Below are 12780 nucleotides of genomic sequence, written 5' to 3' on the forward strand. Positions count from 1 at the left end.
AACAAGTCAGCATTGAAAAGATATTTCAATTTGGATTTAACATAGACTTGACAGATACCTATTTCTCGTCTATTCCTAAAGCATGTGCTAGACTTAGGCCCTCTGTCAGGCCTACGTCAGTTTCATGGTTCTTAACGATGTTCTAAAACTGGCTTCGAAACCGATAATGACACATGCTCGTTTATGATGCTCCTAAGAAAAACTCTGTTTTTATTAAGCCTAGCTTCAGGAGCAAGAATTTCAGAACTGTCGGCTTTATCCAGAGATCCGGATCATGTTCAATTCCTTCCCACGGGGGAAGTGCTACTTTCTCCGGAACGTAGCTTTTTAGCAAGAATGAAGATCCTTTGATGAGGTGGAACCCTTGGAAGGTATACCTCTTCCACAAGATGTTTCCCTTTGTCCGGTTTCAACCTTACGAGCCTTTCATCCAGGACCTCCTCTTCTCATCGGGGCCCCGTCTTTAGGAGGGAAAAAGGTGGTACTTTATCCACTAAAGGCATCAGGCAACAAATCCTGTACTTTATCAAACAAGCCAATCCTGACTCCTTTCCAAAGCACATGATGTCAGGGCAGTAGCCACCCTCAATTAATTACTTCCAACATATGAATTTTGCTGATTTAAAGAAGTATACCGGATGGAAATCGCCGACAGTGTTCAAACGTCACTACCTTAAGTCCTTGGAAGCTCTGAAATTCCCAGCAGTAGCAGCGGGTAACATAGTTTCCCCTGACTCTAGCTAGATTATAGTAGAAGATTCAGTCCTCCTTTCTACCTGCCTCACCCAACAGTTCGTCTATTCCTGCCTTGTTCATTAACATTTACCTTGTGTCTTAGCTGCTTTATGATTGTATAGTGCCCCTTTTGTCTGGTTAGGGACACTCACATCTGATTACCATACTGATCTCATAGATGTTATCCCCTTATTTTTATGCTAGGGGATACATCATAATGCAATGGTTACGGGTTTTGTATATTAAGTCATATACATTCCTAAGATATATTATTTTATCATTGATCAAATATTTATGTAAATTTATACTAATTGCTATTTCTAATTTTGATACATGTTGTTACACAGATTTATTGTGATAGGTAATCATTGTACCTATTTGTATATATGTAAATTACCTTATATTATTAACATAATTAGATTTAAGGGTAATTTAAGCATATTTCTGATTTTGTTTTACTGTGTGTTTGATCCTTTCTAGCAATTATATTCATTCTTTTATTTTGTATCTTTTATTTGAGACCTATTTTGTTTTATTATATTTTATTTATTTTGTTTACAATCTTGAGCTGTTTCTCTGGTACGATTTCGCGCAAGCGACACGAGCTGAGCCCAGAAAAAGGATTTTGACGTAAGGAAAAATCTATTTCTGGGCGATTGGCTCGTGTCGCCAGCGAAATACCCCCCCTACCCATCCCTTCGCTCAAGATTGTCTGCCCTAGAAATAATAGATTAAAGGATATTTCGCGCAAGCGACACGAGCTGAGCCCAGAAATGTCACTTTTGTTTGTGTCGTGTAGACTAAACAAAAAATGCTTTGATTAGTTTGTTATGCAATGTATTATGGAACACCACAAGATTTTACAAGATTTGTCAAAAGTTTGCAGATAGTATTTCTAAATTTGCATGAGGACAATATTTGAATCTATGAAATTTAGGCTGTTGTCAAGCCAAGCACTGGCACACTTTTAGCCATTCACCTCTTAAAGCAATGAGAAGAGGGAATTGGAAAGGTTAGAGAGCAAGATTAAGGAATCCAGAAAATAAAGGAGATGAAGTGGATACAGCTAAGGGCCTAAGGTGATGCTTGCAGTGCACCATGTAAGGTGCATTGACATTATACTACCTCCTAAGGGAGGACAGTCTTTGCGAAGTTATGCTTGATTGAAGTTTGAGTGATCCGGTTAACATTATCCCTGTAGGGGGGTAGTGCCATCAGTGCACCTCATTGGTGCAATGTAGGCATTACTTAAGGTTCTTTGCAGCATCCCTTCAGCCCCTAGCCGCAACTACTTTCATTCCTTTTTTTTATAGTGCAACTGAGAGATTTTCCTCCTGTAACACCTTTCAAACCTTTTACTGTCAATTTCTGTTTCAGTGCTGAATGGCCCTAGTTGCCCCAGTGCTTGGCATAAGGCCAAAAATTTATATAAATCAAAGTCAAATCAAATCCAGTTAACATTATGATATATGTGATGCAGGGTGATTTTCTAGTTCTGTTATTGCTGAAAAAAGACAGTCATCAGTTAGCAAGAAAACTGAAGGGCACTGAATTTTGACAGTGCTAACGACATCATATCAATATGCATAGATTCTGATGAAGTTTTACTTATATTCGATTGCCTTTGTGCATCCTCTTTCAGAAGTTTCCACTATTAATTTTGTTTAAACTTTTATTTGATAGCACTTGTTCTTTATGTTGCTTTTTGTCTTCTTAATTTTTCAGTTTCAGTGTTTTCAATTCTTGACTCTCTCTATCTTCAGTCTCCCCTTCACTGTGAACATAGCATAATATATGACTTTATGTTATGGTGGACTTGTCTTACTGTTTCTGTTAGCTTTATCTATGAAAGCAGTAGCAATGCAAATAATTTTTAGGTTTTATAGATACGAACATATTATTTTATGAGCTTTTGATCACCACTTAATTGGTGAGGTTAGAAAAGAATAGTTTTTGAAAGAAAGAGTTAAAGTAAAATCCTAATTATGATCTCTGATAAACTGAAGCCATGTAGTAGATGCAAAGTGAATTAAGGAATTTTTATTTGTTCCTACAGGGATAACAAACCTTCACTTTTCATAAATGGAGTTATCCAACACATATATCAACTATGTGGCCGGTACACTGACTGAAAAACAAACGACAATCACAGAGGCCTGGGACCTCTGCCCTGACCTCTGTCAGTATACTTTCACCATTGTGTTTCCAGTCATGATCGCTGTTAAATATGTACAGGCATTTTTTATGATTTCTTTGGTATTTTTTTTTTATCGTTTTGATTAGTACTGAGCCATGAGTGTTTCCATGAGTGTGTAGTGGGTCTTTAATGTAAATCTAGTGAGATTTTTACTACTGTGGGTGTGACATGTGCTAGCCCCTTTGTTCTTTATAATGGCTATCATGAAGGTAAGCCAAGTTTTGTAGCTGTGCAGGCAGAGAGAAGAAACGTGCCTGCTTCTTCCACTCCCCTTTCATTTGGTCCTTCTACAGAGGAGGCGCATTCGTCAGCAGCAGCCATCATGGACATCTCCATTCATTCACATGTGTTTTAGAGAAGGTTCGAGAGAGTAGGAGGACCAACATGGCAGACCATTGGAGTGAAGTTGCTGTTTGAGTTCTTGGATGAAGAAAATTTAGTTTTCTTTTTTATTCTTTGTACAGTATTTGTTGTGATGGATGTCAAAGAACAACAGTCAATGAGCTACTTGAAAGGAAATTTGGTTAGAATTATCCCTGATATCTATAAATATTTTGGGTTTTGTTGAAAACTTAACAGTTTCCAAATTTTCATATGTCGTTTTTAATTTTTTTTAGTTAATAATCTTTGCCTTTAGGTCTACAAGTCTTAGTTATTAGCAGATTCTTGACATATTTTGACCTACCTTATAGATACTACTTAGATAAGAGGGGTGTCTTCACTTGTGATTCCCCCGTTGTTTCCTGCAGTACGCAGTTGGAGCAGAAACTGTAATGCTCGGAACAGTGAGAAGCTTTGGCCTGAACCTCCTTGCTTTGTGACTAGACGATGAAAGGCTTCGTCTCACCCTGCTTCATTTCAAGGCTCATAAGAGAGAGGAAACATTCAGTGACTAAGGGTTGGGTCAGGCTGCACCAAACATTGAGAGGTTTCATTGTGACCACCTTCATTTCATGACTCAAGGGAGAGGTGTAGTTCAGCAACTCCAAGGGAGGATTTGCATAACCCTGGACGATGAGATGTTTCATTGCATCCCTCTTTGCTTTGAGACTGGATGTCAAAAGGTTTCATCTCAATTCCTTCAGAGTTGAGACTTGAGGGACAGGTCAATGTTTGACCGTTTGACGTCTCCAAAGGTGGAGTTGTGACAATCTGAGCATTGGGGCTTTCTGCTTTGCCCTGACCACCTTTGGTTTGCCATTGAGTGCCAAGAGAATTCATTACCATTCTTTTTGTTTTTCTACTCAAGAGAAGGGCAACATTCAGTGATCCTTACACAGAAACTTCATCGCAACTCTCTTCACTTTGCAATGAACTACCAAGGGGCCTTATTCAATTAGCTCTGTGGTCTGGTTAAATGACTTAATAATAATAATAATAATAATAATAATAATAATAATAATAATAATAATAATAATAATAATAATCAATAATATGTGGCGCCGTGGAGGAGTGGGTTAGGTTCGTCAATAGACTTAAGTCAAGTTTAAGCAACATTGGGGGCTGGTCAGTCGTTGGATGGGTGACCGCTCTCCTCGGCGTTGATTCCTTGGGAAAGGATCTTTACCATAATTTCCTCAGTCTACCCAGCTGTAAATGAGTACCTATCCCTGATGGGGTAGGGTCCAGCTATGGGTTAATAGCAAAACTCAGCAATGATGGAAAGAAATGAAGGAATAAACGACAACGACGTAAATGGAACCTCTGGCAACAGAGGAGCTTCGTCCGGCAACCAGGTATTCAACCCAATTGAAGGGGAAGACGGTCAGGTACTTGGAGGTCGTCATCCAGCAACTGATCACCACAACGACAGTAATCAACAGCCTGAGATTGGAGCTACGAGGCAAAGAGGAAGAAATGGACAAGAGAAGAAAATAAGGAAATATGGAGATGCTACATCAGAAGCGACCCGACGAGAGAGGATATAGAAGAGATTGGTCAACATCTGGAATGAGAGGAATAACACCCCCAAACAGAGCAGAGGCTGGCAGACCAAGTAAGGAACATAAAGAAAAAGAACTGGCTCTCCCCAACAGAAAGAGAAGAACTGGAAAGGGAAATGTCACACGACAACGAATTACACGAAGACGAACTGAGAGACGATGCCACAGAAAACGACAGGGAGGATGAGGTATCAAACAATGACACACGAAGAAACACTGACGAAGTAACAGAGAGGACGGAATGGGTAGAAAAGATTAGACAATGGATGGAGCCAGACACAGAGAGAATAAAGATCCCCTCCATGAAAGCCTACAACACCAAGAAATTAAGGGAGAAAACAAGTGAGGTCAATGAAATAATGGGCATAATACACACCACCAGTATCACAGAAACAAATAACTTGACATATGCAGGAGCAAGATTAGTAGCAGAACTGATGGGGATTCGAACACCAACACCACCAGCACAACCAACCCAACAGAAACCAAAACAGCAACCTCCTTGGAAAAGGCGCCTGGAAAAGCAAATCATGGTGATGAGATCTGACTTGAGTAACTGAAAGAGATGGCAGAAAAAAGGCTAAGAAGCAAGAAAACAAGGGAGGAACTCAACGAGAAAATACAAAGTACAAGAGAGGGACTAAACAACACAATAGAAGATGTAAAACAGAGGCTTAAGGCCAAAGCACATAAGATCCAACGGTACATGAACAGGAATAAGGGATACCAACAGAACAAACTATTCGGAACCAACCAGAAAAGACTATACAGCCAACTAAGAGGGGAAGACAACCACCCAGAAATTCCTGAAGCCGAACCAAGTAAGAGACTCTGGGAAAACATATGGAGCAATCCGGTATCACACAACAAACATGCAACATGGCTCCAGGAAGTCAAGGAAGAAGAAACAGGGAGAATAAAACAAAGATTCACAGACATCACGACAGACACAGTCAGACACCAACTAAAGAAAATGCCAAACTGGAAAGCCCCAGGTCCCCGATGAAGTCCAGTGGATACTGGCTCAAAAACTTCAAGGCCCTACACCCACGAATAGCTGAACAACTCCAGCATTGTATCTCAAATCACCAAGCACCCAAATGGATGACCACAGGAAGAACATCCTTAGTACTAAAAGACAAGAGTAAGGGAAATATAGCCAGTAACTACAGGCCTATCACCTGCTTACCAATAATGTGGAAGTTACTAACAGTATCATCAGTGAAAGGCTATACAACTACCTCTAGGTAGTTGTATAGCCAACAGAAAGGCTGCAGAAGGAAGTGTAGGGGCACAAAAGACCAGCTCCTGATAGACAAAATGGTAATGAAGAACAGTAGGAGAAGGAAAACCAACCTAAGCATGGCATGGATAGACTATAAGAAAGCCTTCGACATGATACCACACACATGGCTAATAGAATGCCTGAAAATATATGGGGCAGAGGAAAACACCATCAGCTTCCTCAAAAATACAATGCACAAACTGGAATCAATACTTACAAGCTCTGGAATAAGACTAGCAGAGGTTAATATCGGAGAGGGATCTTCCAGGGCGACTCACTGTCCCCACTACTCTTCGTAGTAGCCATGATTCCCATGACAAAAGTACTACAGAAGATGGATGCCGGGTACCAACTCAAGAAAAGAGGCAACAGAATCACCATCTGATTTCATGGACGACATCAAGCTGTATGGTAAGAGCATCAAGGAAATAGATACCCTAATCCAGACTGTAAGGATTGTATCTGGGGATATCAGGATGGAGTTTGGAATAGAAAAATGCGCCTTAGTCAACATACAAAAAGGCAAAGTAACGAGAACTGAAGGGATAAAGCTACCAGATGGGAGCAACATCAAACACCATAGATGAGACAGGATACAAATACCTGGGAATAATGGAAGGAAGGGATATAAAACACCAAGAGATGAAGGACACGATCAGGAAAGAATATATGCAGAGACTCAAAGCGATACTCAAGTCAAAACTCAACGCTGGAAAATATGATAAAAGCCATAAACACATGGGCAGTGCCAGTAATCAGATACAGCGCAGGAAATAGTGGAATGGACGAAGGCAGAACTCCGCAGCATAGCTTCAGAAAACCAGGAAAAATATATGACAATACACAAAGCACTACACCCAAGAGCAAATACGGACAGACTATACATAACACGAAAGGAAGGAGGGAGAGGACTACTAAGTATAGAGGACTGCGTCAACATCGAAAACAGAGCACTGGGGCAATATCTGAAAACCAGTGAAGACGAGTGGCTAAAGAGTGCATGGGAAGAAGGACTAATAAAAGTAGACGAAGACCCAGAAATATACAGAGTGAGGAGAAAGACAGACAGAACAGAGGACTGGCACAACAAACCAATGCGGACAATACATGAGACAGACTAAAGAACTAGCCAGCGATGACAATTGGCAATGGCTACAGAGGGGAGAGCTAAAGAAGGAAACTGAAGGAATGATAACAGCGCACAAGATCAGGCCCTAAGAACCAGATATGTTCAAAGAACGATAGACGGAAATAACATCTCTCCCATATGTAGGAAGTGCAATACGAAAAATGAAACCATAAACCACATAGCAAGTGAATGCCCGGCACTTGCACAGAACCAGTACAAAAAGAGGCATGATTCAGTGGCAAAAGCCCTCCATGGAGCCTGTGCAAGAAAACACCAGCTACCTTGCAGTAATAAGTGGTACGAGCACCAACCTGAAGGAGTGATAGAAAACGATCAGGCAAAGATCCTCTGGGACTATGGTATCAGAACGGATAGGGTGATACGTGCAAAACAGACCAGACGTGACTTTGATTGACAAAGTCAAGAAGAAAGTATCACTCATTGATGTTCGCAATACCATGGGACACCAGAGTTGAAGAGAAAGAGAGGGAAAAATGGATAAGTATCAAGATCTGAAAATAGAAATAAGAAGGATATGGGATATGCCAGTGGAAATCGTACCCATAATCATAGGAGCACTAGGCACGATCCCAAGATCCCTGAAAAGGAATCTAGAAAAACTAGAGGCTGAAGTAGCTCCAGGACTCATGCAGAAGAGTGTGATCCTAGAAATGGCACACATAGTAAGAAGAGTGATGGACTCCTAAGGAGGCAGGATGCAAACCCGGCACCCCACACTATAAAATACCACCCAGTCGAATTGGAGGACTGTGAATAATAATAATAATAATAATAAAATAATAATAATAATAATCATGATGGCGTTTGGAATAGAAAAATGTGCCTTAGTCAACATACAAAAGGGCAAAGTAACAAGGACTGAAGGGATAAAGCTACCAGATGGAAACAACATCAAACACATAGATGAGACGGGATACAAATACCTGGGAATAATGGAAGGAGGGGATATAAAACATAAAGAAATGAAGGACATAAAACATAAAGAAATGACAATCAGGAAAGAATATATGCAGAGACTCAAGGCGATACTCAAGTCAAAGCTCAACGTCGGAAATATGACAAAAGCCATAAACACATGGGCAGTGCCAGTAATCAGATACAGCGCAGGAATAGTGGAAGGGACGAAGGCAGAACTTAGCAGCATAGATCAGAAAACGAGGAAACATATGACAATACACAAAGCATTACACCCAAGAGCAAATACGGACAGACTATACATAACACAAAAGGAAGGAGGGAGAAGACTATTAAGTACTATAGAGGACTGCGTCAACATCGAGAACAGAGCACTGGGGCAATATATGAAGACTAGTGAAGACGAGTGGCTAAAGAGTGCATGGGAAGAAGGACTAATAAAAGTAGACGAAGACCCAGAAATATACAGAGACAGGAGAAAGACGCAGAACAGAGGAATGGCATAACAAACCAATGCGCGGACAATACATGAGACAGACTAAAGAACTAGCCAGTGATGACATGTGGCAATGGCTACTGAGGGGAGAGCTCAAGAAGGAAACTGAAGGAATGATAACAGCAGCACAAGATCAGGCCTTAAGAACCAGATATGTCCAAAGAACGATAGATGGAAATAACATCTCTCCCATATGTAAGAAGTGCAATACGAAAAATGAAACCATAAACCACATAGCAAGCGAATGTCCGGCACTTGCACAGAACCAGTACAAAAAGAGGCATGATTCAGTAGCAAAAGCCCTCCAGTGGAGCCTGTGCAAGAAACACCAGCTACCTTGCAGTAATAAGTGGTATGAACACCAACCTGAAGGATTGATAGAAAACAATCAGGCAAAGATCCTCTGGGACTATGGTATCAGAACAGATAGGGTGATACGTGCAAATAGACCAGACATGACGTTGATTGACAAAATCAAGAAGAAAGTATCACTCATTGATGTCGCAATACCATGGGACACCAGAGTTGAAGAGAAAGAAAGGGAAAAAATGGATAAGTATCAAGACCTGAAAATAGAAATAAGAAGGATATGGGATATGCCAGTGGAAATTGTACCCATAATCATAGGAACACTAGGCATGATCCCAAGATCCCTGAAAAGGAATCTGGAAAAACTAGAGGCTGAAGTAGCTCCAGGACTCATGCAGAAGAGTGTGATCCTAGAAACGGCGCACATAGTAAGAAAAGTGATGGACTCCTAAGGAGGCAGGATGCAACCTGGAACCCCACACTATAAATACCACCCAGTCAAATTAGAGGACTGTGATAGAGAAAAAAAAATAGTAATAATAATAATAATAACAATAATACCACTTCTTTATGGATGGTAAATATAAGTAAGATATGTATCTTCAGGCTATTCTTCATTTTTATCACCAAAAAACTTCTTGTAATAGGCAGATTCCATGACTCTTGACATTAGTACTTCACTTCCCTCATTAATGGTTATCTCAATCCTTCAAAATCTGGACCTTCTTGGATGAAGAGTGTCAAGAGATAAAGAATATGGTTATAGAATATTTAGGGAAGAACTAGAAAGGTACAGGCAGGATCATTTAGTTTTTTAGCCTATATCATCAGCAGATATATAGTGTTTTGAATTAGAATACTAACACCCTCTGAAAGATTAAAACAAGTGGTTTTATTCAGGTTGTCTCCTTACCAACCATTACTGGAACTACAATTAGACAATGGTACTTTTTCCTCAAGTCCAACCCTATGGCTACATCCTGAATATACGCCCCAATCTCTGTTCCCTAAGGGACTCCATTCCATCAAGATCAGACTTGGCATTAAGGTCAAGGTTTTAAATAATGGTTTCTCTCACTCACCCATTTCAGGTACCCTAGTTCTACTGGTGGAGAGGCATGCCATCCAATTTTACCCACATCAAGGCCAATGAGCAATCAAAACCTAGTCAGTTCTCATATGATGGACATCAACAATAAATCTTCTTGAGTATAAGAAGGAAAGAATAAAAAAAAAACAAGAGGCCCAATAAAGATTCAGTCTTTGTCTGGGCGCCCACAACTGGCCTTAGTGATATGAAGTTACCTGACAGGGTAGAAAACTGTCTCATCACCATTGCTCATTACTTCATTGTCCCATGCAACCCCTGCCCGCTACCACCACCCGGAGTGGGGATAAATGGACTTTTCAAATTAGGAACTTGACCATTTACCTGTCATCACTTACAACACCCCCAAGAAACAAGATAAGAAAAATGTGACAGAAAGCAATAGGCTGCTCCTCATCTGGGTTCCCTGAACTTGATTTAGCAGTGTAGCAGTACTTGTCAGAAAAAAAAATGACTCCACAGTCATTACTGAGTTTATCATTATATAGTCCACAAGCCCCCAGCTTAAAAGCACTCGGCCTTCATGAGTTGGGGCTGGGTTGTAGTATCTGGATGTGTAGAAGAATAAATAGGCTCTGTAACAGTACATAATAGGTTTCTATTGTAATAAATAATTTTGTTTTTTAAAAAAGATTATTTGATCATTGCATTATCTGTTTTATGTGCAAATTGATGCTATGCTTGAAAATAGATGTACAAAAGCACAAGGAAATACCCCTTGAAAGTTGGAATGTCTAAGCTCATATATTTTTCAGGTTATATTATTGCAAAACAGGAGAGGCATCGTTACAATTGATGACTCCGGATGAAATAGATTCCCATACGGAAGATCAAGTTAAATTGCATTACTGGTTGGTCAGAATGTGCAGAAGTATTAGAGTCTGTGATGAGAACAGCGCCTATCCCATGGTATGACATTTAGACCATTGCTCTTATCAAATAAGGTCAAGAGTAAATTTATTAAAGATTATTTTAGCATTTTGTTGTATGTACACTGCCATAGATAATCTTCAGTTAATTTTTTTTAACTACATCATGATAGTAATATCTTCTCGTAAACCTAGGCTAAACCTACCATAGTCTCCTCCAGTTGATACTGTAGTGATACAGTGGTTAGGTTTGGGGCGGTATGTTCCATTTGCTATTCATATAAGGAATTCTCACTTATGGTAATTATACAGATCAATTTCATGTATTAAAAAACCTTGTACTGTAAACGTTTTTGTTATTTAACAGACATAGGATACTGACTTAGTTTATTCAGGTGTATGACATTCATACAGATTATTATTATAAAGGATTAGTTTATCCAGACCTCTGAGCCCAATAACGGCTCTTCTCAGCCTGGTTAATTCATACAGATGTCTAGTCTTTTTCCACGTGAATGAATTTGTAATTAACATAATGGTCATGTTCTTATTTATATTGAATAGCATGTTTCTCTGTATGAGGATAGATTTGTTTGATAACTAGGTCTTATATACAAAGTAATTAAGGTGACTAATGAAAACAGAAAAGTATAACTATTTAAGCAATACTGTACTGGTCAAACATACTTTATGCCAAAGTAAATTATGCTTGCAAAAAATAATACAACTGTGAACAAGTTTGCAAATGAGAACTACATATCTTACTAGGATGTGGAGTGAAAAAGCCACAGTTGTGAGTTTTATGTGTGTTTCAGGATGCAATTGAAGCCGCAATAGGAGATCACATTAGAGAGGTTTGGATAAATGCCACAATTAAGAAGTTCATAACTGAGGACTGGAGTAGCAAACCTTCACTTTCTCTCTCTCTTTCACTGATGTGTCAGTGGATAACTGCTAATGGCAAAGAAAAAGACAAAAATGTTGCCCTAGTAAGTGTAGTATGCAGGTTTTTCATTGCAAATGTGATCGCTGATGATAAGAAACATTTGTTTGATATTTCTGTTTGCCTAATTATCATAGCTCTTAAATTATATTTCATTTCAGAAGTTAGCAAAAAAGCTTACAGGAGATAAGACCGAGCATTGCCCTATTTGTATGGAAAATATACCATTGAAACTCCTCACATCAGGAACTTGTGAAAAGGGTAGGAACATTATTGGTTTTGTTGTATGTGCAATCATTGGTAATAATTTTCTAATCAGATACTCTTTCTTTGTGTTTTTAAGTAATGCTAGTTTTTATACCTTTAATAACAAACCCCCTATAGTTTATGATGCCATGGTGTTTGCCTGAAGTGTATCCAGACAATCCCTATCTTGAGAAAGAAGAAAAGTGTCTGTCTTTGATAGGTGTGCAGTACGCATGCAAAGTAAGGTCCCTTAGGACTCAATTGGTAAATTCAGCCCATTTCTCATTTCTCCGCTGAAGCACAATCTTTTTTCTCCAGAAATACTTAGAAGTATTTTTTAAGATTATTTTATTTCATTTATTTTCTTGTAGTTGCATATTAAACTCTTTATTATGATCAAAGTCAACAATTTGGTGGGGCCTTGAACTGATTGGGACACACAATTGTTTACTGACAGCTGTTTTCTTTTGGTCCTCATTTGGTTGGTATCACCTGAGTTATGTTAACATGAGATTTTTGAGGTTGAATTTTTCTTTACCGCATTTGGGAATATTTTATTAATGCTTTAGAATTTCATCTTGATA

At 39.2% G+C, this 12780-nt stretch overlaps 1 protein-coding gene across 1 annotated transcript in view; it reads left to right on the top strand.

Moving 5' to 3' along the window:
• LOC135212182 (T-cell immunomodulatory protein-like) overlaps window positions 1-12375 on the top strand; it is a 178362-nt gene extending 165987 nt beyond the window's left edge. Inside the window, exons 11-13 of the mRNA XM_064245627.1 lie at window positions 10894-11047; window positions 11823-11996; window positions 12112-12375. Of these exons, the coding sequence (XP_064101697.1) occupies window positions 10894-11047; window positions 11823-11996; window positions 12112-12360 (577 nt within the window). The 3' untranslated portion in view covers window positions 12361-12375. The remainder of the gene's footprint in view (window positions 1-10893; window positions 11048-11822; window positions 11997-12111) is intronic.
• The last annotated feature ends 405 nt before the right edge of the window (window positions 12376-12780 follow it).

The sequence above is a fragment of the Macrobrachium nipponense genome, chromosome 40, assembly GCF_015104395.2.
Source record: "Macrobrachium nipponense isolate FS-2020 chromosome 40, ASM1510439v2, whole genome shotgun sequence".
In the NCBI taxonomy this organism is placed as follows: domain Eukaryota; kingdom Metazoa; phylum Arthropoda; class Malacostraca; order Decapoda; family Palaemonidae; genus Macrobrachium; species Macrobrachium nipponense.